A 27,083-nucleotide genomic window follows, 5' to 3' on the forward strand; every position below is an offset into this window, starting at 1 on the left:
CACTTCAAGTTCAAGTTAAAAGCAGTGTTTGACTAATTAAAAACCTACCAGAAATTGCATAAAATATTGCTTCAAAACATTTTCATAGGGTAAGTCAGGATGAGAATTGTTACTCCTGACCATAGATGACAATATCTCATCTCAGCACTTTTGATGCATGGATATGTTACTTTTAATTTAGCAAATTTTAATACGTATACTATATATATATTAGTCATGGCCTAATGGTAACAGAGTTGGACTGGTGACCCAAAGGTTACTGGTTCGATTCCAGTACCGGCAGGAATATGACTGAGGTGTCCATGAGCAAGGCTCCTAACCCCCAATCGCTGTGTGTATCCACGTTTGCAGTGTGTGTGTTCACTACTCACTACTCTGCTCCTAATGTGTGTGCACTTACTTGGATGGGTTAAATGCAGAGGTCAAATTCCAAGTATGGGTTACCATACTTGGCCGTCACTGTCACTTTCACCTTTCACCTTATTTCACCCACTGACCAGAATTGGCACAGAAGGCCCTGAGTGGCATGTTGTTACTAGTGTTATTACTTTTTAAATGTAATAATTATTGTGGGGTTATTATTCAGTAGTTCCATGATTTAAATGTACATTTCAGACATCTTTGTTTTCATTAAAACGTATAGATTAGTTGAGTGAAATCATTTAATTTGCATTAGTGTTGCTATTATGACATATCTCCAATTATATGGGATTAAATATGTAAATATCCATATGCCTATGTATAAGTGATAGAATAATTTTACCTTTCAGATGAATCTCTTTTACTAGGATTTTGCTTTGTCTGTCATCAGTACAATTATTTACATTTGTACAGTTGTAGCAAATGTTTCAATTTATAATGTTTCAATGCTTCAATTTATGCACATGCTAAACTTCTATCTAGTGTTACAATTTAAAAGTAAATGCACATTGTTCTTAAGGGGGCATCTTTCCCCAATGTTACCCTATTTATTGTGTTCACTTGTACTCAAAAAAAAGAAGAAAAAAAGTAAATTATAATTCCGGTACTTGATTCTAATTGGGTGGGGAAACAAACTTTTGTGTATTTGGACTTAGTTAGGCTAAAGAGACTTAGCCAGGCCTTTGCCCCATCTAGCCCTGGTCTCCAATATGACGCTGCATGACAAAAACTATAATGTTTGAAGATTGCTTGCATTATACATAGCACAAATGGATATTTATCAATATAAACGATTCACTTGACTTCAGTTCAAACTCCCCAGTATGTTAGGTGTTTTTCTCGATTGGTCGTTGGGTGGCGCGTTGCTCTGTGTGCGCAGAGCGTTTCGAGTGCTCGGGAAAGTGTCATCGGCACGCACAGCTCAACTCTTTACAGACCGACAAACTTTCACCGCCGCTACGAGCGCTTCACCGCTGCTGCCTCTCGGTACTCCTCCATATCCCGACGCGAGTGAGCGAGACCCGCTACAGTCTGCTATGAGAAAATGTCCGTGAATGATGTATACGTGTTCCGGCCGTTCAAACTCATCGCTCTTCTCTGCGTGTTTCTCGCACTTTGCCTGGACATTGTCGCGCTGCTGAGCCCCGCGTGGGTGACGGCGGATGGATACGCGCTGTCGCTATGGGAGTCATGCAGGGAGATCGACACCGACTGGACCTGCATCTCCACCCTCAAGTCTGGTCAGTGCTCTTACAGTGTTTTCAAGGACAGAAATGCATGCTGTTATAAATAAATATAAGAATTGTGTATAGCCCCTTTATTATTATGGTAAGCTACACGATTGCTGTTGATGTGTTCAAGCTGTAAACAACAATTTTACGCCTAGGGAAGAGTCCATTGACAAACAAACAACAAAATAAATAAATAAACAAACTTCGAATGTAACAATTATTTATTGATTGTTGCATTATCGGCAATTCACGTCACACATCGCATTTTATAGCCACGATTTGCTTTGTCTGCACGTGAACAGTTAACCACATAGAGTAGCCTAGATGGTTAAAATTAGCGGAAAAACCCGAAGCTGAGAAAACATCAGTGTCCAAAGTCTCCTAATGTGTCCAAAACAAGCCCATATGCGGTGATCCGCCTTTTCACTTGAAAATAACAACACAGTCGCAATTTGATATGAGAAATGTGCGGAATTTACGGTGCTGCACGTCACAGCTGACTTGATCAAACAATGGGTCATTGTTAGTCGACTCAGTTTTTCTATTTTAAACACCTAGCGTGTAGGCTCATTTGCTTTTTTATTCTCTTGAGCCCAAAATCTACTCTAACCGAGTTCAACAATAATCTGGAAAAGACAGATGTTCGGGCATCCCTTTACACCATTCTGTCTCACGAGTTTATCTTCATGTTGATGAGCAATTATTCACCATCTGGGAGGTTTCGCGTCGACTCTCGTGGGCTTTGCGATGGGGTGGGCGTGATCCTCACCATTGTTGTCTAGCTGGCAGGAATGTCTTTGTTTTCATGCTTTTTGGGGGGACGTTTTTTGTAAACCAAATACAGCATGATGTGCTAGCGTTCAATAATGCATTAGGCTAGTCCGTTGAAGTATAAAAAAGGAATGACATTTTCTGATCATTCCCCCTAATGTGGTTTCAAAAAACTATTAGGCTACCCTTTTGGTCACCGTGATTTTTCCAAGACATGTTCCTGTATCAACATATTTTGTTGGTCCTGGAACAACATTCCTGTCTGAAACTTTAGTCCTAACCATATCCCTAACCCATTATCCCTAAAATCAGAGGGAAATGATAGATGAATGAAGCACCTAGCCCTGGTTATAAGCCTTAACTTGACTTAAATTTGTCCCTCAAATCTGATTGGTTGATTGGAATGTTGAATACATTTTGAAGACTGCTGGTACGCCTATCTCTTTTCCATGTATTTACAATGAATGGAATACAAGAACACCACAAAAGTGTTTATTTTGACTTCTGTGATATATTTTAAGTCTTTTGAAGACCAGGCCATTATTTGCTGAAGACATTTACATTCTCCTTAGCAAGTTAATGAGGAAAATTAGTGCATGATTCGTGAAGGAAGTGTTCTTTTGAGTTCATTCCATTGTATCATTTTGTCCAGTTCATAAACCCAGTCTGTATAATTAATTCAGAAATAAGATTAATCTGGATGCAGTTCCTCGACTTGATAGTGGCTCACTGGAAGGGGATATAATCAGTTGGATAATAATGCAAATTTTAGTCTGTTCCCCACACAAAACTATTGAATGTCTTTAGGAAACTTTGCAGGAATATAATGCATGAGTCATAGACCACTTTTATACTTTTATGGTACTGCTGCTGTATCCTTAATTTAAAGTTTTAATGTTCCCCATTCACTGTAATTGCAATGACATTGCCCAGTCTTCAGAATTTTTAACTGCTCATTGAAGAACAAAGTCATACAGGTTTGGAATGACATCAGGATGTGTAAATGACAGAATTTTCTTATTTCAGACCTACTCACGTCACATCAAGTGACAATTTGCAGTGAACCAGATCTTAAATTGAATTCCATTCCAGACCACATCAGTGTTGAGAATACATTTGCAAGCCATATAGAAAAAGACAGAAACTTTAAGACACAAGGTTTCTTCTTGTTTTCTGTGCCGCTGTGCTGCTGTTTGGTCCCTGGCATGTCTTGAAACAGTTCTTTGGTGCATTCCCTCTCTTGTGTTCTCTCTGTCTGGCTCTCTTGTTGTCCTTCTGGCATACACTGCTGAGAAAGATGGCAATCTCTGTAGAATCCCAGGGCAGTTTCTGATGACAATGAGCCTACAGCAGGCTCCTCACAGGGAATGGAGTGTGGAAGAGAACCCTAGAGATGCTTTCTGTGGGATTATAGCTATATTGATGTATAGTCCGTATTTCTCTCTGTCTTCGTCATCTTTTATCATTAGCCTATCTCTCTGTACAGATCTGTCCTAAGGGGAAGCCTGAGGATACACTCTTCTACTTAGACTGGAAGGGGTTGTTGCATGCTTTGTGGGACAGAGATAAGAGGATTTCTTGCGAGAAAGACACACACACATAGTTGATGCTTTTGTAGGGATTGTCTTTAACTTCAAACCCGTTTGCAACCCATTTTAGTATTTGTGAGTGAAACTTTATATTTGAAGGTGCAATAAAATTAATGCAGACTAGATTTTAATTCATCAGAAATTGTTGGATTGTAAAATGTAACCATCACACACCAGAATAGAGCCAAACTAAGTCAGTGCCAATTCGCTTGAACAATGCAATGACTAAATAGCTTATGTGGCTATTGATTAACTGAATGTGCCTAATTTGAGGATACACACCTGTTTCTTACTTTGTCTCCGTGATTCATTCATGTAGGTCAGTTGATGTTCTCTTTTAAATTAGTGTGGTGACCCCTACCACTCAAACCCATTGGCACATTCACGAAATAGAATGCTCTGGAAAAAAACTTGAATTGAAATAGAACAGATGGGCAGTGTGCTCCAAAAGCCTGAGACCACTACAAATGCTTCTCTCAATTGTAGACAATGACTTAAATCTCTTTTATGATAAGCATGTTTTAATGACTTGACTGTCAGAATATAATATTTTTTTTTATGAAAACTTGAAAAGTTTAGCATAATCCTCATAAAAAATATTTTAACTGTTTCTCTGCTTATTAATTTTTGAAAAACTGTCCACCAACTAGGGTTTGGAATCTAAAATCGGAATTGCTATAACTCAGACGATAACCAAGCACAACGTTTGTATGCTAAATCAGTCATGTCATACAAACAAAATCATGTGATACAAACAAACATGCATAAAAAAAAACATAAAACAGGAAATTATATAATTGAGAGGACCCCTGGAGAGGACCTTACTACTGCGTGTCAAGATGACTAAATCTCAAATAATCCGATAATTTGACCTTTTTATGACAAAGCAAGTTTTGTTTGTAATATGACATACTTAGTGCCTCATGATCATGAATTTTGTGCTGACGATTAGTTCTAATATAAATGATTGTTCTTAACGATTTAATAAAACATTTTTGTTTTCATTTTTAACATTTTACATTAAATAACGCAGCATCCACTACTTTTCCTGGTATCCTTTGGCTAGAGTAACAGTATCCAAGCGATAAGACACAAAAGAAAACTCAGTTCGGTACTGGCGCGGTCTTTGTGTACACGGAGCTGAAACGTCCACATGGAAAGACACTTCTCAGAAAGCGTGCCAGTGCATTATATCGCTGCAAAGGTTTTTCAAACTTCTTTTTACCCCTAAACGAAGAACGTAAAATAACTTTGCTGTGAAACTAGTTTTTTAAATTTCCTATATGCTATATTTCCTATATTTAAATCAAATTACAGTGATCAGACAATAATTGCAACTGGCCTATCGGCTTCTCAAAAACCTAGATCCTGTACAGGTGCTGGTCATATAATTAGAATATCATCAAAAAGTTGATTTATTTCAGTAATTCCATTCAAAAAGTGAAACTTGGATATTATATTCATTCATTACACACACACTGATATATTTCAAATGGTTATTTCATTTAATTGTGATGATTAAAACTGACAACTAATGAAAATCCCAAATTCAGTATCTCAGAAAATTAGAATATTACTCAAAGGGATAGTTCAGCCAAAAATGAAAATTCTGTCAGTATTTACTCACCCTCATGTTGTTCCAACCCTTTAAGAATTAAGATATATTTGATGAAATCTGAGAGCTGGATCACTCCTCCATACTAGTCCATAGGCTTCTTGAGGGATTGAAACTTGACGGCCTCAAAGTTATTAAAGACATCGTTAAAATAGTCCAAGTGACTACATTGGCTTAATCTTAAGTTTATCAAGCGACAAGAATACATTTTGTGCGCAAAAACAAACATAAATAATGACTTTATTTCAACTATTCATTTCCTTCTCTGTTGGCCTCTAGTCAGTTAAACTAGTGTAATTGCGTAGAGCTACGTCACACGTAGGCTCACTATTGGCCGACGCTGGTCATGTGTGTGATGCGTCTGACGTACAACAACAGAAGCGTACGCTGCTAAACTAGTAACCTGACTCGAGGCCCAGAGAGAAGGAAATGAATAGTTGAATTAAGTCGTTATTTTTGTTGTTTTTTTGCGCACAAAAAGTGTTCTCGTCATTTGATAAACTTAATATTGAGCCACTGTAGTCACTTGGACTATTTTAACGATGTCTTTAATAAGTTTTCGAGGCCGGCAATTTCAATCCCTCAAGAAGCCTATGGACTAGTATGGAGGAGTGATCCAGCTCTCAGATTTCATCAAAAATATTTTAATTCGTGTTCCGAAGATGAACGAAGGTCTTACGGGGTTGGAACAACATGAGGGTGAGTAAATACTGACATAATTTTCATTTTTGGGTGAACTATCCCTTTAAGATCAATACAAAAAAAAGATTTTTAGAAATGTTGGCCAACTGAAAGTATGAGCATGTACAGCACTCAATACTTAGTTGCGGCTCCTTTTGCCTGAATTACTGCAGCAATGCGGCGTGGCATGGAGTCGATCAGTCTGTGGCACTGCTCAGGTGTTATGAGAGCCCAGGTTGCTCTAGTGGCCTTCAGCTCTTCTGCATTGTTGGGTCTGGCGCATCGCATCTTCCTCTTCGCAATACCCCATAGATTTTCTATAGGTTTAAGGTCAGGCGAGTTTGCTGGCCAATTAAGAACAGGGATACCTTGGTCCTTAAACCAGGTACTGGTAGCTTTGGCACTGTGCGCAGGTGCCAAGTCCTGTTGGAAAATGAAATCTGCATCTCCATAAAGTTGGTCAGCAGCAGGAAGCATGAAGTGCTCTAAAACTTCCTGGTAGACGGCTGCGTTGACCTTGGACCTCAGAAAACACAGTGGACCAACACCAGCAGATGACATGGCACCCCAAACCATCACTGACTGTGAAAACTTTACACTGGACTTCAAGCAACGTGGATTCTGTGCCTCTCGTCTCTTCCTCCAGACTCTGGGACTGTGATTTCCAAAGGAAATACAACATTTACTTTCATCAGAGAACATAACTTTGGACCACTCAGCAGCAGTCCAGTGCTTTTTGTCTTTAGCCCAGGCGAGACGCTTCTGACGCTGTGTCATGTTCAAGAGTGGCTTGACACAAGGAATGCGACAGCTGAAACCCATCTCTTGAATACGTCTGTGCGTGGTGGTTCTTGAAGCACTGACTCCAGCTGCAGTCCACTCTTTGTGAATCTCCACCACATTTTTGAATGGGTTTTGTTTCACAATCCTCACCAGGGTGCGGTTATCCCTATTGCTTGTACACTTTTTTCTACCACTTTTTTCTCTCTCCTTCCCTTCACCTCTCCAGGGCCAGGGGGCCCCCCAATCGAGTTTAAAAAAAAATTTCAGATGACTTAAACAAGTGACATAAATGAATGAATGAGTATGAATGAATGAATTAATAATTCAAGACAAGAAAATTCTGATTTCATGATAAATATACCTGCCAACAACTGCTGCTGTGTCTGCCAGCATTTAAGTCATGCGCATAATCTAGACACCTCGCGAGTGCATAGACAATTCGTGCGCAACTGCGTATAGTCACGGTATCGGTTTAAGTTGGAGAAAATAGCCGCAGGGGAACTTAACCTTCTAGGTGTAAGGGTAGCAGTTTGAATATATAATAAACATAGCAGTTTGAACTCTTCTCCACTTTATTATACCACACATCAGATCAACTCCAAAAACCCGCGGCACTCCGGTACCAAGTGCGCACTACCCATTCCTATCTACGGCAAGCCCCGAGGGGAAAAATAGATTGCATACACGCATACAACGAGCGCCAGTACATCATTACCGGTATTATAGTAACAGACTTTGTTGGATTCTGTCATGTACAATCCAACAAAGTCTGTTACAATAATAATAATAAAAAAGATTTTGAGGACAGTTAAACTGTATTGAGACAGTTGAGAAATAATAATATTTTTACAGTTTTCAACAATAATTGTCATTGTTGAACCCTTGCTCTTATTATGTTTCTGATTTCTCAGTTTTGTCAATATTTTAGCAAATAATTTATTTTACATGTTTTGAGACGGTTTGTTTTAAGAAGTTTCAAAGAGTTAGTAAAAGAGTAAAGTAAAAGTTAAAACTTTTTTATTTAAGTAGGCATCTATTTTTTATTAAGTATTTATTTTGTATAAATACATAACCTCACTGTATTCATTTATAATGTATCATTATTGCGTGACATTTGTGTCAATAATCGTCAAGCACAGGTGATTTCGTGTAGTGGGAGGGGGCCCCCAAATCAAATACTGCTTAGGGCCCCCAAAAGGCTCGGACCGGCTCTGCACCTCTCTATTAATGTGCTTGGACACATAGCTCTGTGAACAGCCAGCCTCTTTAGCAATGACCTTTTGTGTCTTGCCCTCCTTGTGCAAGATGTCAGTGGTCATCTTTTGGACAGCTGTCAAGTCAGCAGTCTTCCCCATGATTGTGTAGCCTACAGAACTAGACATGCATTTGCATTTCTTAAAAATACTTTTTTGTAATTTAAAAAATATACATTGTTTTCGAAAAATAATTATCAAGATTTGCACACTGACATTTAATGTGTAGGAAAGGGTACGAAATCAAGGTGAATGAAATAAGAGACACTCCCCTCTAAATCTGATCCCAAGTGGTCACAGGAAGGCACATGATGTAATGACCAGGTGTAAACCTGACTCCCCTTGACCGCTTCATACGATACGTTAATAGCAGGTGTAAACAGGGTCCTTGTGTGTCAATGAAGCAAGGAAATCTGATCTTTTGTAGAAAGAGGTTCACATGTTCAGTCACACATTTGCTTGCATCTGATGAGTGACGAAAGTACTGCAGAATCCTGTTACTTTATGTAATACCTTTTCTTTATTTAACAATTTGTTTAAATTAATTTATTTACTTAAGTTTTATTTTTAAATCCCAGATTTTTAGTGTCAGATCTTGGATCCCTCTGTATGTGATTTAATTCTGAAGTGTGTGATTTTACTAAATGAATATGAGCTCATGCAGGGGTAAGTGAAAATGGCAATCCTGCATTATATTCTAACAGTCTTGAGGATTTTATTGGGGTACAACTTGCTCTGAGTCTTTACGAACAGGATTAGATTTAGTCACAGTGCGGTTTAGTTCTGGACTCTGTGGACTGAACTTAATCTGTGTTCTGGGAACTGTTACAAACTAACACAGTCTGATAATAATCAAATTATGATATTCCAAATCAGACAGTTGGTATATCAGTCCTTAACAGATATAATTGATAGTCCACTTTCTAAAAATTTCTAACTACATAGTAAGGTTTTATAGTAATAGTTACACCCCATTCTTTGTCATCATTTACTTGCCTTTGTCAACTTCAGTTCCATAAGACTTTCTCTCTTCCATGAAACAGATGACCAGGTATGAAGTAATAGATCGGTATCAAAAACACAAAGTCATTAAAACAAACATGATTACATAATGCCTAAAATATCTGAATTTGTTTTGTAGTAAAGTGCAGCATGAACGTTCTTCAAAATATCTGTTTTCATATTCCACAAAAAAGTATGGTTTGGAATCATATGGTGGTGTGTAAATAAGTTTTTGGTGGGACTATTTCCTTAATTTATTGTTACTAAACTGCTCAATATTCTGCATCAAACTCACACTCATCTCAATTAAATGAAGAGACTCCAAAGCCAGACAGCTGATTCTTCAGTATTTACTGAATATAAATGATAAACTACTTTATATAAAGATCTAATATAAAGACCAAAGTAAAGTTTTGTTGTAAGGTTGATCTGTTCCACATCCACATAGGCAGTAAGAAGAGCTGGGTGGAGCTCATGTAGAAGGCATTTCAAAACTCTTTTAACTTGCTTTCACTCTTGTTCTTTTCCACTTTACATGGTGTTTTTAGAGAACAGGGCTCAATGCGTAATCAATGACATAGATACCCTGGGAAAACCCTTGTGTCTTTTCTGTCTCACACACACATGCTGATGATTGGCTGTTGTGACTGATGGTGCTTGTGTTACGGGTTATATTGAGCTCACTGCTCTTTTTTGGCACAACTCATTTAAAAAACAACTCCCAGGTGGACCCAAATGAATAAAGTGCTTAGAGGTATCAGAGAGTGTGTGTGTTTGAGGTAAAGTGTAGGTGCATGTGTTTGTGTGTGAGTGAGACACACAATCCTTGAACCGCTGGGAGATTATTGTAAAAGGATCAAATTGAGTGCTAATTTACTCTGAGTGCCTTTCTTGTCTTATTTGGGGCAAGAGAAGTGGGATTAGACTTCAGAGGAATTATGAAAAAAACTATTGAATATAATGTGTGTGAGAGCGAACGGTGGCATAAGCTTTATGCCTAGTGTGATAAAACGTTTTACCAGTGTATAATGCCAAATCAGAAATCCAGCATTCTTACAGTAAATGTCCAGCACACTAAAAACAATATATGCCTAACAGCAGAAAGCAGTCTGTTGCATGTATTGGTTTGTGCTGTCTGTTCAGTAAAAAAAAATAAAAAAAATAATCTTCATTTCAACCCGCTCGTTACAATGTCAGTACAGTAGTATATCTAAAGTAAAATAGTTTACTTTTTTTCTTTGTTACCTGGACCGCGAAAATCCAGTTTATTTGTCTTCAAAAATCCACCGGATGATGCAAAACGCGACTGCTTTTAGGGATTTCATGAAAAAACAATTATCTATTTTATAATGGAAACTAGAAACACAAAGATTTTTCAGGTTTTCCGTTGCATCTCTTCATGTTTCCTATACTTTGCTGCCATTAGCCACTGCCTACAGCGCGGTGGATCCTTCACTAGAAAACACCATTTTGACTAAAAGTTTGATAAGAAGTATTTCCTACTTCTTCAAGGTATATCCAATCCACTCCAACTTTATTTGGAAAGCACGTTTAAAACAAAGCAGGTTGACCAAAGTGCTGGACATTGACATGATTTCGGACAGATTATAAAGAATGGACTAGAAAATAAAAGAATGCAGAATACAACTCTCAAGCAGGTTTAAAGGCCAATGAATAAAAGTGAGTTTTAAGTCGTGATTTAAAAATGTGAAGGCTGGGTGCTAATCTGACATGCAGAGGCAAATCATTCCACGGACTGAAAATGACTCTGGTGAAGCTTATCCAATAGGAGCAGACTGAGATTGGCCTTGTACTGCAACATACCCAGTGCATTATAGGTGTTGAAGTTTTCCTACCTATATAGCCAAAGGAAAGACAACACATCCTTTTCTCTGTTTCCTCTAGTCAAATTGTAACGATTTTAAAAAAAAGCCTTTATATCGCAAATGCAGCTAAGTTTTATTGAAATACCATTTTTCCAGCAAAGAATTGCCCGTTTAATAAGTACTAATACCAATTGCTCATATTAATCTAATTTAATTACACATATTTATATTTTGAGATTATGACAGACCAAGTGAGGTAGGATCTGAAGCTACTTTACCAATTCACATCTGCGTGGAAGCAGACAATATAAGTGCAAAAAGGGACTATGTTTTTTGATTGGATGATTGTTTCATCTTGATCATTAACCTTTTAACTAATTAGTGTGACATCTTGAGTGGAGCTTGTCAGCCGTTGTTAACTTTCTTTGTATAAGTAACTCAGTATGGAGATGTTTTCTTAAAATGTTCATGCATTGTGTCTGTTGTATACCCTGAAGAAGGCCCTCAAGCCGAAATGCGTTGGTAATTTTTAGAATTGATTATGACTGACCAAAGCTTTAAGTAGACATTGCAAAGAGTGACTTTAGAATTCAGCATATTGTTTTATTTCTTATTCTTATTTTATATCTTATATTTTATTCTATATCTTTCTTATTTTTTATTGTGGGTGGTGATGGCACAATGGATAAGACACATGCTTTGGTGTGAGAGACCTGGGTTCGAATCCACTGTGAGACACCAATGTGTCCCTGAGCAAGAAACTTAACCCCTAGTTGCTCCAGAGGCGTGCGACCTCTGACATGTACAGCAATTGTAAGTCGCTTTGGATAAAAGCGTCAGATAAATGTAAATGTAAAAAAAATGTAAAATGTATTTCCATATCACTAATCTACAGCACTCTTATTCTTACATTCTGTCTGCACTCTGCAATGCATTTGAATTGCTTTCTTGCTAGTGTATATGCAGACATCTTTGGCATTTGAGTTTTAAAGGCATGTTAACAACGTGACCTCTGCATTCTGTTCTAATTCCATTGCACTAGCGAACTCATGAGACTGTCATGGATAGATTATAGCCTTATGACTGAGGTTCCAAGGCACCAACCCTCCTCTTATTGCCCCATACATGGATTTTGTGAGTAAAAAAGAAAGCAAAAGAGATATTATACCTTATGATTGTAATCTCAAAACGTGAATAAGAACTTCAGTGTTTCACAATTTAAAATTATTTCAACTTTATTTTGCAAATGTAAATTAAGTGGTTAATTAAAATCTATGTAGGTCTGCAGTGCCTTAAATGTGAAAAAATATCCAAACAATACATACATTTGCACATATAACAAATATGGTCACAATTACAAAAATGATTCTAATTGCATCACTACCAAAATGCGTTCAGAAGCCACATTCGTGCCGAGGAAGTGCCTTGGACAAATAACATTTATAATTTTGTCAGTGCAGTTACTGGCACACATTCAATGCACCGTTTGTCTATCGTTATCAGTTTTACTTTCGCAGTACTTTTTCTTTGGCTGTCCGGTCACTACAGGGGTCACTTCTCCAGGCCCCTGGCAGTCATTGGCCCTGGGGCATGCCCCCATTAATCCAGCCAAAATGCATTTTTGGTACTATGGCAAAATGTAACAATATTTGTTGCATTTATCGTGGTTTTACAGTACAATCAATTGAACTCTCACTTTGAATGGGATCTGTAGGCTTTAGTGAAAAAGCTGCCTAAATGTGAAATTGCCTTTGTCCAGCAATGTCAACATATTTAATTGTTTGTAGTCCAAATGCTTGTTCTACACCTACAAAGGTGAAGAACATTTTCAGTGCCTCTTCGTTCACATGGGTGTTAAATGAGTGTTTAGGGGGGAAGGATGGAACTTTGCCATTTGGCAGATAGAAGCAAGTGTAAATATAATGTTGTTTCCTCCCATCTGTTTGCTTAATGGCCTCTGTGGGGTTAGAGATGTTTAGATTGTTTGACTCTGCTTAGTGCTATGCTCATTCACTCCAAGACAAAGTGTTGCAAACGACCGACACATTTTCACCTTAAAACTATTCACATCAAATCTGAACAAAGGTAAATCATTCTTCAGTCTTTCACATATAATATGTTTCAGTGGGTAATCACCAAGCAAATGTTCACAATCAATCCAGAAGAGTCCTTTGTTTCCATCTAATGGATTTTTGCTTTGAAAATTTGCACTCTGTGTGAATATGCTCACGTTCGTCCATAATGACAGTGAACAGCGACCTTCTTTATGCATTTATGATGTTCATTAAAGAGTGCGTAAGAGCAACAGTAGGCCATCGATTCAGGAAAAGGTGATGAGCGCACTATTTTGAGAAATCAAAATTAAGAAAAATGTGCTTAATACTAAATTAAATTTCAGGTTTGCCCTCAAAACACTTGGAATTTATTGCAGGTCATTGCCATTATATGGACGAGTGCATGCAAGACTCGTCCATATATGCTCGTCTTTTTTTGTTTTGTTGCATTTCTCCATTTGAAGTCCAAATGCATTTTTATGTTTCTTAACCAATGCTATTCTGTGTCCCTCTCTTTCAGACTGGCAAATAGCGACGCTGATATTGTTGTTAGCTGGGGCATCTGTGACATTAGTGGCATTTCTTATCGCACTGATCTCTTTGTGTAAAGGCACACACAGAAGGCACTATCGTATGGTTGCAGTGTTCCTCTTCTCAGCAGGTAAGACACCCACATTAACATCTTGCTGGAAAACAATGACTTTGGTCACAAGCCTTTAGCAGGAGAACTCTGGGAATGTGATTCTCAACCTCTAATCCCACGTTGACACCTGGCATAACATCCAATGAGCAAGTGGATAGTGCTAAGCACAAGCAGAACACAAAACATTTATAGTGTAAATGCCATTGGGTCCTGATGGTCACACCTGAGAATTTTAGATAGCTTTAGTCAGAAATTTCCTCAGCTTGATTGTCTCTCTCTTGCCCACACACCAGAGGTGAGAGCAGTTCACACATGTAAGTCTCAAGTCCCTGCCATCAAGTCTCGAGTCAAGTCTAAATTCACAGTGCACACACATTAAGCATATCAAGTCAGTGGCTCAAACCAAGCAAGTCAAGTCGAAAGTCACAGTACCAAATAACAGAAACATGTATAGTTTATATATACCTATATTTGACCTACTTATTTTCCCTCAGAAATTAACTTTTTTAATTATACACTTATATGTATTTAAATTCTGAATTATTCAAAAAAAATGTAAGAAGAAAATGTTAAAGGTAAAAACACAAGTGTGCACAAGTGTGATGCATAATCATTAATTTTATTAGTTTTATAGTAAATCAATGTTGGATGGAAACCTTGTATCTCCAGATTTAAATTTTTTTCCTTCATAAAGCATTACTATTGGTCTCCCTTTTCGTCTAAACGCATATGTTCGACTTTCGCTGCTCAGAAACCTATTAACTCCATTTGAGCTGGATTTTGGTTTAATGTTAATAATATAATGACACATGCAGGTGTCTGACCATATATAAACCCACAATATCAACTTTTAAACCGTAGTGTTTAATTATAAATAAAAAAAGTCCTGAATTTCCTGAAAAATTGTGGTTTTGGACAAACAAGATATTCTGCCTGACAGCAGTGATTTGTTTAGCTTTACATATTTATTTTCTGTGATTTATCACATACATGAAAGACCATTAAGGCCAATATTTGCTCTCCAGATATTGAATTCTTTTTTTTCTAACCATATTCAGAGACAGTTTATATAGAGACATGCCACTTACTCAATCCTCAATACAACTATTTAGGGAAAACCCCTAATGCCAAAGATGGCGGTTGTATGCACATGTCCCGCCCCTCCCGCTGGAAAGCCAATCATCTGCTTTTAACAGTCAAGCCGGGAAACATTTAAGCCTATCGTCTGGTTCCACTGACGCATGCACATAGTTGAGGTTTGCGACAGGGGAAAATACGTTACTGTTTGAAAAGGCAGTAGATTTGATATGCAGTGTATGTGTACGTTGTGTAAATATCAGGCATCCCAAGTCTCCAAGAAGTCTACCGCATATTGATAGCGGCTCACTGATGCCCGCAAATTAGTTCAAATCTCCCGGAATCTAGAGCGCGCGAGCAAGAGCGCGCACATACTGTGCTTCAAACCGTGTAGCACGCGACTGGCAGAGAGGGAGAGAATCCTTGCGCATGCGTAGTAAAAGTATAACCTGTAGTGGAAAAGGCGTTTTAAATCTTATTTTGGGGCAAAGTCATCAAACTTTTTCAGCGAATTTTATCATATTTTACTGCTGTTTCAATACATGCAGTTTTTATGTCCCGATGACCAGTGAAAGTGCAGTTCTGACTCTCTTCCCATTCATTTAGATAGGAGCCTGGTCTTGTTAGTACGAAATAGCTGCCCGGGGGCGTTGCCAAGATGGCGGCCGAGTGGCATGACTTGCCTAAAAGGACTTTGCCATATTGAATGTATGCATCATCTTGGTGACATGAATGCATTTACAATGCAATTAGAATTGCATAAATAATGTTATGAGATTGTTTTAAAAATATTTTTTTAATATAGAAATATTAAATGATGTAAAAAATGAAATGATACTTTAAAAAAAGCAGTTTATCTACTTGGAATTTGTTGTCCAAGTGAAAAAAACAAACAAACTGTTGCCATATACCGATTGCAGAAGACTAAATTAAACGCAATTGATGCCAAATTAATCAATTTAATGATTGTGTGTTTTTGATAATCCACAGAAAACATGTTCTCATACAAACTATAAATGCTATATTTTATATTTGCGTCCAGTTGGGTTCAAAAATAATTGCTGTCAGGTCACACTCAGATCTCATTTTATCGGGTCTGTCTCGGGTCGGGTTTTCCTTTTAAAAATGTTTTATTTATGCATGTTGCTTGGGTAAGTGGTTTGGGTACAGACTAAATAACAATCCAATTTCATGAACATGAAACATTCTGCACAATATATCCTTGGAATATATCTTCCATGGAAGAAAGTTTAGAATGACATCAGGCTGGTTTGTTGTATAGGACTAGATGTTGATATCCCTCAATAAATGCATACTTGAGGCACCGATGAGACTCCGTGGGATGGTCAAATGAGTGATGGCACCCTTTTGGTTTATCAAGTGGACGCCCTCCTTCTTTTGTGTTTCGTTGATTGGCCCATGACACCTCCAGAGGGTTCAGCAGTGAATCCCAGCATCCCAGGTTCACTCCCTAGGTGCCATCAACTCACTTGAAGGCCCAGATGGAGTCCTTTCTTTTCATCCACAGTCACTGGCTCCCCTTTTCAGCAACCCTGGAGAGGTATTTGACTGCCTGCCGATGGGCCTTTCCTCACACTCCCATCTCCCCGAGTAGCCTGGATGTTGAGGTGTCTACGAACCCTCTGCAGCCTACTTCCACTAGGTGTACATTCACATTCCAGCCTTGTTGTTGCGTACTGGCTGCAAGTTCAGCGTACCTCAGCCTTTTCCGTTCGTAAGCCTCCTCCACTGCACCCTCCCAGGGCACGGTGAGCTCGGTGATGTAGCCTAGCTTGAGTGAGGCTGACCACAGAACTAGGTCTGGTCCCTGGTTGGTAGCTGCGATCTCAGCTGGATAGCAGAGTTTCTTGTCCAAGTCTACCAGCAGCTTCCAGTCCCGTGCTCTGCCCAGCTGCCCAGTGTCTGGCCTTGTGGTGGTGAGGCTGGCTTGACCCTTGCCCTCCCGAACAAATGGAGTCGGCTGCCACTGGGATGACGGTAGAGGAAGGGCATTCACACTTGTCCTTCAACTTTCTAGCACTGTTGCAAGACACTTTAGCACCTGGTTGTGCCTGCCAGATATAAAGGCCTTGGGTGTGGCTGGTCTTGCATCCCACTAAGATGTGCTTCAGTGTTTCAGGATTTGGACATAGAGGACATGTGGGGTCTTCGGCATACCACAGGCTTAGGTTTGCGGGGGAAGGCAAGACATCGTCGGCAGCCCTGATGGTAAAACTTGCCCTGAATGCCTCCATCTCCCACAACTCATTCCAGGAGATCTTCCTCTTCTCCACTCTTTTCCATGCCATTCACTGTACTTGCTTTGCCTGTGCCACAGCTTGGGCACACCTTCCTGCTTCCTCCTTCCGATGTAACTCCTGGACCACCAGCTTGCGTCTCTGAGATGTAGAAGCCTTGCTCCACACTGGTGTACTGGGCCCAAGACCAAGACCACACCTCCCCTCCTGCACTTGATGTCCTTGTGTCTGAGTGCTGTCTTTGCCTGCTCAGTTGCAGCCAATGGGGTCCACTTCCTCCCGCTGGCCAGGATGGGGGCAGCTTGCATCAGCACCCGCAGCATCATCTCCGTCAGACTGGAAATGGGCAGATGTAACATCCTTTTGCCGTAGATTCCCAATTCTGCTGAGGCACCTGGGAGGGCCAATCCACTTCCTTATAAATGAGCTGACCAGTCTCTCCAGCTTTTTCACCTTTTGAAAACGGGACTTCATAGAGGGTTAGCTGCCACAGGAGATGTGGAAGTAGTCCATTATGCATACACCAGAGCTTCAGCTTGCCAGGAAGCATGGTTCTGTCGATGTTCTCCAGGCCGCTGGCTACCTCCTTCCTGAACATCTCTACTTGCTCTTTGTCTTAAAGGGAGGCAGCATACCAATGACCTTGGCTCTTACTTGGCTTCTAGGAAACTGTTGGAATGGGTTCCTCGCCACTGTGGAAGCGGTGGTCTGACAGCTTCCCTTTGATTATGCAGATGCTTCTGGACTTGCTCGGCTTGATGCAAGCCCACTCAATGTTTTCCTGGAGCTTTCTTAGCAGTCGCATAGTGCATACCTTAGTCATGGTGAGAGTTGTGAGGTTATCCATGTAGCCTCTGAGTGGTGGCAGCCTCAGCCCTGGTCTTATTCACTGACTTATGATGACCTCCATGGCCAGGGTGAAGACCAGCGGGGAGATGGTGCTTCCGGCCATGATTCCCACTTCCAGGTGTTGCCATGCTGTTGTATACTCTGCTGTTGTCAAGCAGAGTTGGATGTCCTTTAAGTAGGCCTTGACAAGGGTTGGGAGAGCTGCTGGGTCCCTGAAGTAGTCAAAGGCTGTCCACAAGAGGTTGTGAGGGACTAGGCCAAAGGTGTTTGTGAGATCCAGCAACACCACATGAAGATCTGTTCCCTCCTTTTTGGCGATCTGGATCTGACGCCAGATGACACTAGTGTGTTCTACACAACTGGAGAAGCCTGAGTATATGATTACAGAATGTTAATTTGTTTGGTGAATTATTAATTTAAGCATGTATTTTTGCAATTAAAAGGGCAGTACAGACGGGTTAAAGGAAGGTAGGATGTGAGAGAAATTCCTTCCTCTCTCTGTTTTTTCCCACCAACCATTACTTAACGCATGAAAAAAATGTTCCTTCACCAAAAGCCATCCTCTCCCCTCCTCTCTTTTCCCAGACTTTCTCATTCAGGAGTCTGCCGTTCTCTCGGTTAGCTCTGGGTGGATTCTGGCAGTATGGGGATTATGCTTATATGAGAGTGCAGGGAAAAGATAGAGAGAGAATAGGGAGGTTAAGGATTTTAAAAGCTGCTTCTGATGTGCCTTGAGCAACGTCTCGAGTGGCTTTGACTTCTAATGCCAGAAAATTACCTTCAGAAACAGCCGACTCTACATCAAATAAAATATGCTCTAAATGAGAGCGCCAGCTCCCATGAAACCCTCACTAGCTATTATATCTGTGTGGGGGGGTGTGTGTGTGTGTGGATCTGAATTTACACTTCAGGAATGCATGTTCCATGTGAGAAATCACATGCCGTTCCAGAACCTCCGTTAGATTAATTGTAACAATAGGGTAATGGCACAGGGGCAGAGGACATAAGCAATCTGATCTGAGCTCAGCACCCTGTTATACTCGCTAGAGCACCAACAGAGTACAAAATATATTTTTTGCCCCACAAAAACCACAACAATAATAAATAAAAAACTTCAAGGTCATTAATACTTCATTCCAGCTATGAAATTATTTCATTCAATATTTTTACCCAAGGTTACACTGTATTTTGATGGTCCACTTTAGACATTCTACTAACTACAAATAACTTTGCAACTACATGTCAACTAACTCTCATTAGACTGTTAGGGTTAAGAGGTGGTCACACTACACTTTTCGTTCCATTGACTTCCATTCATACGCATGCAAATGCATCAGACCACGAACGCAAGCTCATGTGAAAAGTTCCAAAGTTTAAATTTGGTGAAGACGCTGCAGAGCATGCCGTCATATCACGACCGTTGCAGTGTCTGAAGACATTTTGCATGCTCAAAGTCTAGAGTGATCACGGCTTTAGGGATTAGGGTTCAGATTAGTAGAATAAGTTGACGTGTAGTTGTAAAGTTACTTATAGTTAGTAGAATATCTAAAGTGGATCATTGAAAGAAAGTGTTTCAGAAAAAAATAATTTAGTTAACAATATAATTTAACAATATAATTTAACAAATAGTTTCGGTAACACTTTATTTCCATGGTCCAACCTGAACTAACCTGTCGTCTCCAATTGAGATCTCAAATTTGAATTCTCTGCTTGCTAAATATTGCACTGATTATCTGCTTCATCTGATAGTTGTACTTTTTAATATGTTCTCCCTTAAAATGGCTTTAGTGTAGTAGCATAGCTAAAAGCTTGACTGTAAGTTTTGAGTAGTAGCTTGAGAAAATACAGTTTTAAAGTAGCCTATATTACCCAACACTGGTTTTAAGCGTGGCTAATAATGCAATTGCTGAAAATGTTATCCACCAACTGGCAAGTAAATTTTTATCTAATCTGTTTTATTTACTCTCATTTGGCTCTTGGCAAGTATTAATTTTGGACCAGGAGTACAGCTTTTCTCAGTGGTACCACACTCATTTTACACATGCATTAGTGTTTGAAACGGCTGAGAAAAAAACTGCTTTCTTATTGCCAACAGTCTTTTGACATTATGTAAGACATATTTCCACTTTTATGTAAGACAGTTCTCCTCATTGGTGCACGTAACGGTGTCTAGGAAAACAGAGGGGAATAGATGGAAAGATGAATTTAGTTATTTCAGTCTGATGAGAATAGAGTATACTCCTAAAAATAAAAGTTCCCAAAGAGGGTTTTTGCACCGATGCCATAGAAGAACCATTTTCGGTTCCCCAAATAACTTTTCAGTGAACAGCTCTTAAAATAACTGTTTTCCACCATATATAACATTTTGTGGAATGGAAAAGTTTCATGGATGTTTAAGGATCTTCATGGAACCATCAATGCCATTAAAGAACTTTATTTTTAAGAGTGAAGAATGGATGGCCTGTATGGCGATTTGATACATTGTTTTCTCCTGCTGTCCTGTCAACTTTTCCATGTCTCTCTCTCATACTCTCCATCTCCCAACTTGTTGAAGCCGTAGACTAGTGCAGTGGTTTTCAATCCTGGTCCTGGGGAACCACCTCTCTGCACATTTTGTCAACCTTTAAGGGTTAGTTCACCCAAAAATGAAAATTAACCCATAATTTACTCACCCTCAAGCCATTCTAGGTGTACATGACATTCTTCTTTCAGACAGATACAATCAGAGTTATATTAAAAAATGTCCTGGCTCTTCCAAGCTTAATAAAGAAAATTTGAAGCCCAAAAAAGTGCACCCATCCATGATAAAAATACTCCACACGGATCCGGGGGGTTAATTAAAGGCCTTCTGAAGCGAAGCCATGGGTTTTGTAAGAAATTTTCATAATTTTATAATCTATAATAACTAGCTTCCGCCAGACCACCGTACAAATACTACACAAGTCAACTTGCACCACAAGAGTAACCCATGACGTAGGATTATTGTAAGCTTAGATGCCTCTCGCGATTTAAACAAATAGGGCTGTGCAACTAACTGAAGCTTCTCTTCGATTATAAATCCTCCAACATTTCTTTTAATAATGGCTAATTTGCGACCTGTGTTTTGTTTTGCTCTTTTCCATGAGCTTCCACGTTCATCATTACGTTGTGCATAGGGTCAGGGGTTAGTCTTCCACCGTAAATCGATGCGTATGGCCGTCTGTCGGAAGCTAGTGATTAAAGTTTATAGAGTTTTAAATATGGATATTTTTCTTATACAAATGCATGGCTTCACTTCAGAAGGCCCTCTGGAGCCATATGGATTACTTTTATAATGGATGGATGCACTTTTTTGGGCTTCAACTTTTTTCCAGCCATTCACTCACAATATGATTCTGATTGTATTCGTCTGAAAGAATAATGTCATATACACCTAGGATGGCTTCAGGGTGAGTAAATCTCATGGGCTAATTTTCATTTTTGGGTGAACTATCCCAAAACTGAACACGTCAGAACTGCGTCTCCATATTTTTGTTTGTGTATGGGACGGAGGGATTGCTGCGACTGTTTTAACTCTTGCACATTTTAGAAGCTCTTCTTGAGTTCTCATCTGGTGAAAAAACATAATTTGTACACACATACATTGAGCATGTTTAACACATCACACAGCATTGTTTTGGATGATCGGTAAGCTTACCGCGTTGCTCAGGAGTTAATTACCCTTCTCCATCCCCAGCTCCTCTCGTCCAGTCAACATTTGGTCTTCTGATTCCCCTTCGAATCAGACTAATTCTCGAATAATGTTTTACATTAAAATTATTGAGCATTAATGATATCTGCAATACATTCTTTTTGGGTCTGTTCTGTTTACCCTAAGGGGGGTTATTGCTGCTCTCCCTGCTCTTATCCATTGCAGGCTGCATGGATGAGCAGGGAGTTCTTTCCTAGAACAGAACCATACCACCAATCCAAACTTTATGCTAATTGTCAATCATCTTTGACGATAGTGGTCCTGACAAAATTGTGGAACTGTTTTCTTTTTGTTTGAAGTAAAATGCTAAACTGTCCATTATGAACACAAACAGTTTTCATTCACTGTATTGCATTAGAAAGTCAAAGGTTTTTAACATACCGTAATTCCTCAAATAAAAACCGGGACCTTTATTTACCTGAATTGCAGAAGGTAACCGGCTTTTATTTGAAACAGGCTTTTATCAGAGGCAGGCCTTTATTTCTAATACCATCTTTTTCATAAATAATAGGATTGGGCTGATAGACGATGCAATCATCTATCGCGATGGCTGACAGACATCACTATGTTGAGACTGCATCGCGATCCCCCCGCCCGCCCTGTTTCCATGGTGAAGTGTCATGCTTGGCACGCACGTGATTCACCACAGCCAAAATAGCGCTGTATGACAGATGTAGCACTTTTTTCTAAATATTAACAAACTTGCTTACACTTCCAAACTCCGATTCTCAAATACATGTAAGAGATTTTGTTGTGTCGTTTAAAAACCTTTAACGTTATAAATGATCTTGATCTGTAACGTGAAATGTTTGTTTGGGCCGCAGTTCAGAGATTCCTGTCTGTTGGATTTATTACAGCACGTGAATTCATCAGTTTCTCACGAAATACATTAAGGTAAGTGGCCGGTGAACTGGGAGAAGAACAGAGTAAACTTGATAGTTACTTGCACTGTGATATGAATAAAACACCTCGGCAAATATATTTGAATGAATTCTTATTGCCGCTTCCATAGACACTATTGTGTATTTTACAAACTATAAATCTATTGTTCTTCTATAAATTATATGTATTTAAATGTCTGAAACCTAAAATAAACATGATGTGGTTAAAAACACTGAATAGTTCTGATATACGGTATGATAAGCGCTGAAAGTCCGTCTTTAGCTCAGCGTGAAAGCACAGTTTGAATCTGGCAGTTAAGTTATGTTGCGTCAGAGCGGGCCGACATCTATGATGACATGTAGAGGAAAATATCTAGTGGAAAATGAGTATGTTACGTTATGTCATTATATGAAAGGCACAGGAGATTACCTATCAACACTACATTTTCCCCGGCCTTAATTTGAGACTGAACTTTATTTGTCTGTGTTGACCCCGCCCCCAGCCGCTATCAGAGGCCCGGCGTTTAATTGACTACTGGTTTTTATTTGAGGAATTACGGTAAACTATTTTTCCACAATTTTTGTGTCATGACTGTGTCCCAGTCACCACCTAATGGTCATCGTCACTGTCATTGTCTCTGTCACTGTCATTGTCACTATCACGTGTTAGTCCTGGAGACCTGGAGTCCTCTTGAGAACCCTGTTCCAGATCGTTACTTTCCGACAGTTACTTTTCATCACCCCATTAACCTCCCAGACACCACAGGGCTGGATTGGAGGGAAACCTTGATTCGATGTCTGGAGAGTGTTGGTTCCCAGTCTGGAACTAAACCCATCCCAGAGTCTCGTCCCGCCGAGACCGCCCGTCCAGAGTCTCGTCCCGCCGAGACCGCCCGTCCAGAGCCTCGTCCCGCCGAGACCGCCCGCCCAGAGTCTCGTCCCGCCGAGACAGAGACTGTTCACGTCATGCCCACCGAGCCAGAGACTGTTCATGTCATGCCCGCTGAACCAGAGACTGTTCACTCCTGGTCAGCCTCCACTGAATCCTCACCTCCGGCCAAGATGGCCGCCTCACCGCCTGAACCCTCTGAGCCTGTCCCTGTGCCTGTGCCCATAGCTCCCCCCAAGAAAATTTGGGGGGGGCTATACATCCTCTGCTATAGTGGCCAGACCGTCTCCACCATGGCCGCCTGAAGGGACGTCTCCGCCATGGCCACCCGAAGGGACGTCTCCGCCATGGCCGCCCGAAGGGACGTCTCCGCCTTGGCCGCCCGAAGGTTCTTCTCCGCCATGGCCATCAGCACAACCTGCTCAGTCCTGGCCATTGGCACTAGAGTTCTCAACGGGCCTGAAAATTACAACCCGACCCGACCCGTCCCGTGGCTTTTAAAGCCCGGACCCGATATAACCCGAGAAATCAACATGAATTATCTGCCCGAACTCGGCCCGCGGTCCGACGCCGATTTTCTTTTTTTTCCCTTTTTTTCTCATACACATAGGCTATTATCATGACCAGCAGACGGGAATTCAAATCAACCTTTAATGTTCACGTGTTTTAACAATAGCCTACAAACAATACAAACAACTGAAACAAACTTTAAATATATAAATAGGCTATAGGCTACTAAATATGCCTCAAATAAAAATCTTCTGGACGACCCTTTTTTTTTGCTGTCATATTTCATCAGCACCTTGCATTTTGAGCATTGCACATACCCTGCAGAATTTCCATCACAATCCAGCACCACTCCAAACACTTTCCAGACCTCTGATTTTCCCACTCCTGTAGTAGCGATGGTGAATTCACCTGCGGCAAGTTTACATTTCACCAACTCAATCTTCTTCTCCAGGCTAAAGGCGTGCACGCAGCGGCATCAGGTCTGCCCCCGCGATGCACGTTGCACGCAGCAACCAGACTTTCTTTACGGTGAACAGCAGCGATGATTAATAAAAAAAAATGTTTTCTCTGAGCAGAAAAGATTAAGCCCGAGGTCCGACCCGACCCGAGTCATGTGCTTATATTTTCGACCCGAACCCGCGGGTCCCGTCAGGTTTGTCGGGCCGACCCGGCCCGTTGAGAACTCTAATCGGCACTACCTGCTTCGCCCTGGTCTACCGAACTGCCGGTACCGTCCTGCAGTCATCGGTCCCTGGTGACCCTCCGGGGAGGACTCCAGGACACCCGCCCCTTCTCCGACACGAGGACGCGCCTGCCAGGAGAGGGGAGTTCTGTCACAGAGCTTTTTGCCTCTTCGTCGTCTTCTGCCTAGATCACACCCTGACAGACTGTGGGGGTGTAAACATTATGACTTAGCCATGCGCATTTACTACACCGCCTCATTCTAGAGTTTAATGCGGAAGAGGACTCTACCCTAAAAGCCTCAGAAGGACTGGTATAGGAAGGACTTCTAACTGAGAAGCACCTAAAATGTGCAGAGCGATGAGTCCCTAGGACCAAGGTTGAAAACCACGGGTCTTGTAGCCAATGCACATGCTCAGAGAGGATGAACAGTGATGCTTATATGGAAAACATGTAATCCCCGTTTCAATGGTTTTTTGTATAAAGGCCAATTCACACTGCACTGGCAGACAGCAACAGACACTTCGTCAGGTTTGGTCGGATCAGTGTGTTACCCCTGTCAGCATCTGTCGGCTCTCTTTTTTGCAAATCAAACATGTTGAATCACTGTTTGTTGGCCTTTGAATGTCTGAGAAGTGACGTACTGTAATCTGGTGACTGTCAGCATTGGTGTGCGTCTGTCGGTGCAGTGTAAATATAAAATATAAATATAATAAATATAAAATACTTAAAGGACAAAAAAAGATATGTATCAGGATTTATTTGCTGTGTTTAATTGTTTTTGAATATTTTGTTTAATTGTTTATGAATGCAATTTATCTTGCTTGTCTAAAATTCAAGTATAAATACACCCCAGTGAAAAAATGAGACATTCGGTTGGTATGTTGTGACTGTGAATGTTGTTACGGCTGCATTTTCTTCACCAGCTATAATCGCTTTCCGGCCTTTTGTGGATAAAAGTCTACTTATGGAGCCAAGCAGGGAAGGCCATTAAAGAAGTGTGTGTGTGTGTGTGTGTGTGTGTGTGTGTGTGTGTGTGTGTGTGTGTGTGTGTGTGTGTGTGTGTGTGTGTGTGTGTGTGTGTGTGTGTGTGTGTGTGTGTGTGTGTGTGTGTGTGTGTGTGTGTGTGTGTGTGTGTGTTGATTTTTGTACCCATGGGCCTGAGATTGTTTTATGTTCAAAAAAGTAAGGAAGCTTAATTTTTGTCCAACAGTCTTGGAAATGTACACTCTCACAGACAAAGAGATTCATTTGTTTGGTAGGAAGAAAATGAATGTACCTTTGGTGAAAAGAAGTTATTCTTATGATGATTTCTATTTTACCTGGACAGTCCAAGTTTCCAACTTCTTGAAAGAGTGCAGTGAATGCCAACTTATTTCTAACTTGGGAACTTGGAAGACTTTGCCAAGATGCAGATGTATAATATCACATGAACATGGAACAGTCAGGGTGATGTACACAGTTTAAATACAAATGTACTGTTTAAACACATAAAATGCATCAGAAAGTCAACATTCCCAGATGCGTTAAATATTTTACACCTAGACAAGTGGTGTTTTCATTTGTCTAATTTCTGCTATTTTTCATTCATGACTGCTCAGCACTTATTCACTCCACCAACACACTCATTAACTTACTAGATGCCTAACTTACTTTCTCTTACACACAAAAGTATATCTGCTCTACAGTAGCTAAAATACACACATGCACACACACACACACACACACACACACCAATGGGAACATACTGTAAGGTGTTACCGGCAAGGTTTTAGTATGCCTTCATGTGCTGTTCTGATTCTGAACGGGACAGATTTAGTTGTATCCGACCCAGACAAGCGTAACCATGCCGCTTGTGTAAACAAATATTTATTGTTATACTTTCGTCCTGTTTATTTCTGTAAACTCTACTGGTGGGTCTACTGGTGAATTGAGCTGTATCATGGTCAGCTCAGTATCTTTTCACAGCATTTATTTTAGGTGGTGGTGTGTAATATCTTGTGCATACATTTCCTCTTCATTCAGTGTGTAATCTCCCTTAAGATGACATGTGAAGTCACAAGGCACTGTTGTTGAATAGAACATATCCCAGAACATTTTAGTCAGAACATTTGACTCACAAACCTTATCCCTTCCCTTTTTGGAAAAACAGGATGTGAATGAAAGTGCGTATATTTGTGGAGGAACAACATCACACATAGAGGAATGTCTCCCATAACAGTTTCGGCATTCCATGCATTTATGGGGGAAGTGAAGTTGGGCTTTAATATCCTGTTCTTATATAAAATGTGAGGTAAATATCCTCAAAAGCATGATACTGATCTCTCTGTTCCTTTTCC

General features: G+C 40.1%; 1 protein-coding gene across 1 annotated transcript in view; it reads left to right on the forward strand.

The window, feature by feature from the left end:
- Nucleotides 1-1,275: 1,275 nt before the first annotated feature.
- Nucleotides 1,276-27,083, forward strand: part of LOC143715031 (transmembrane protein 47-like) — a 33,590-nt gene continuing 7,782 nt past the window's right edge. The window contains exons 1-2 of the mRNA XM_077206619.1: nucleotides 1,276-1,661; nucleotides 13,747-13,887. Coding sequence (XP_077062734.1) covers nucleotides 1,466-1,661; nucleotides 13,747-13,887 — 337 coding nt within the window. The 5' untranslated portion in view covers nucleotides 1,276-1,465. The remainder of the gene's footprint in view (nucleotides 1,662-13,746; nucleotides 13,888-27,083) is intronic.

This window comes from Siphateles boraxobius, unplaced genomic scaffold (assembly GCF_051911475.1).
Source record: "Siphateles boraxobius isolate OS27281-9 unplaced genomic scaffold, OSU_SipBor_1 56, whole genome shotgun sequence".
Taxonomy (NCBI): domain Eukaryota; kingdom Metazoa; phylum Chordata; class Actinopteri; order Cypriniformes; family Leuciscidae; genus Siphateles; species Siphateles boraxobius.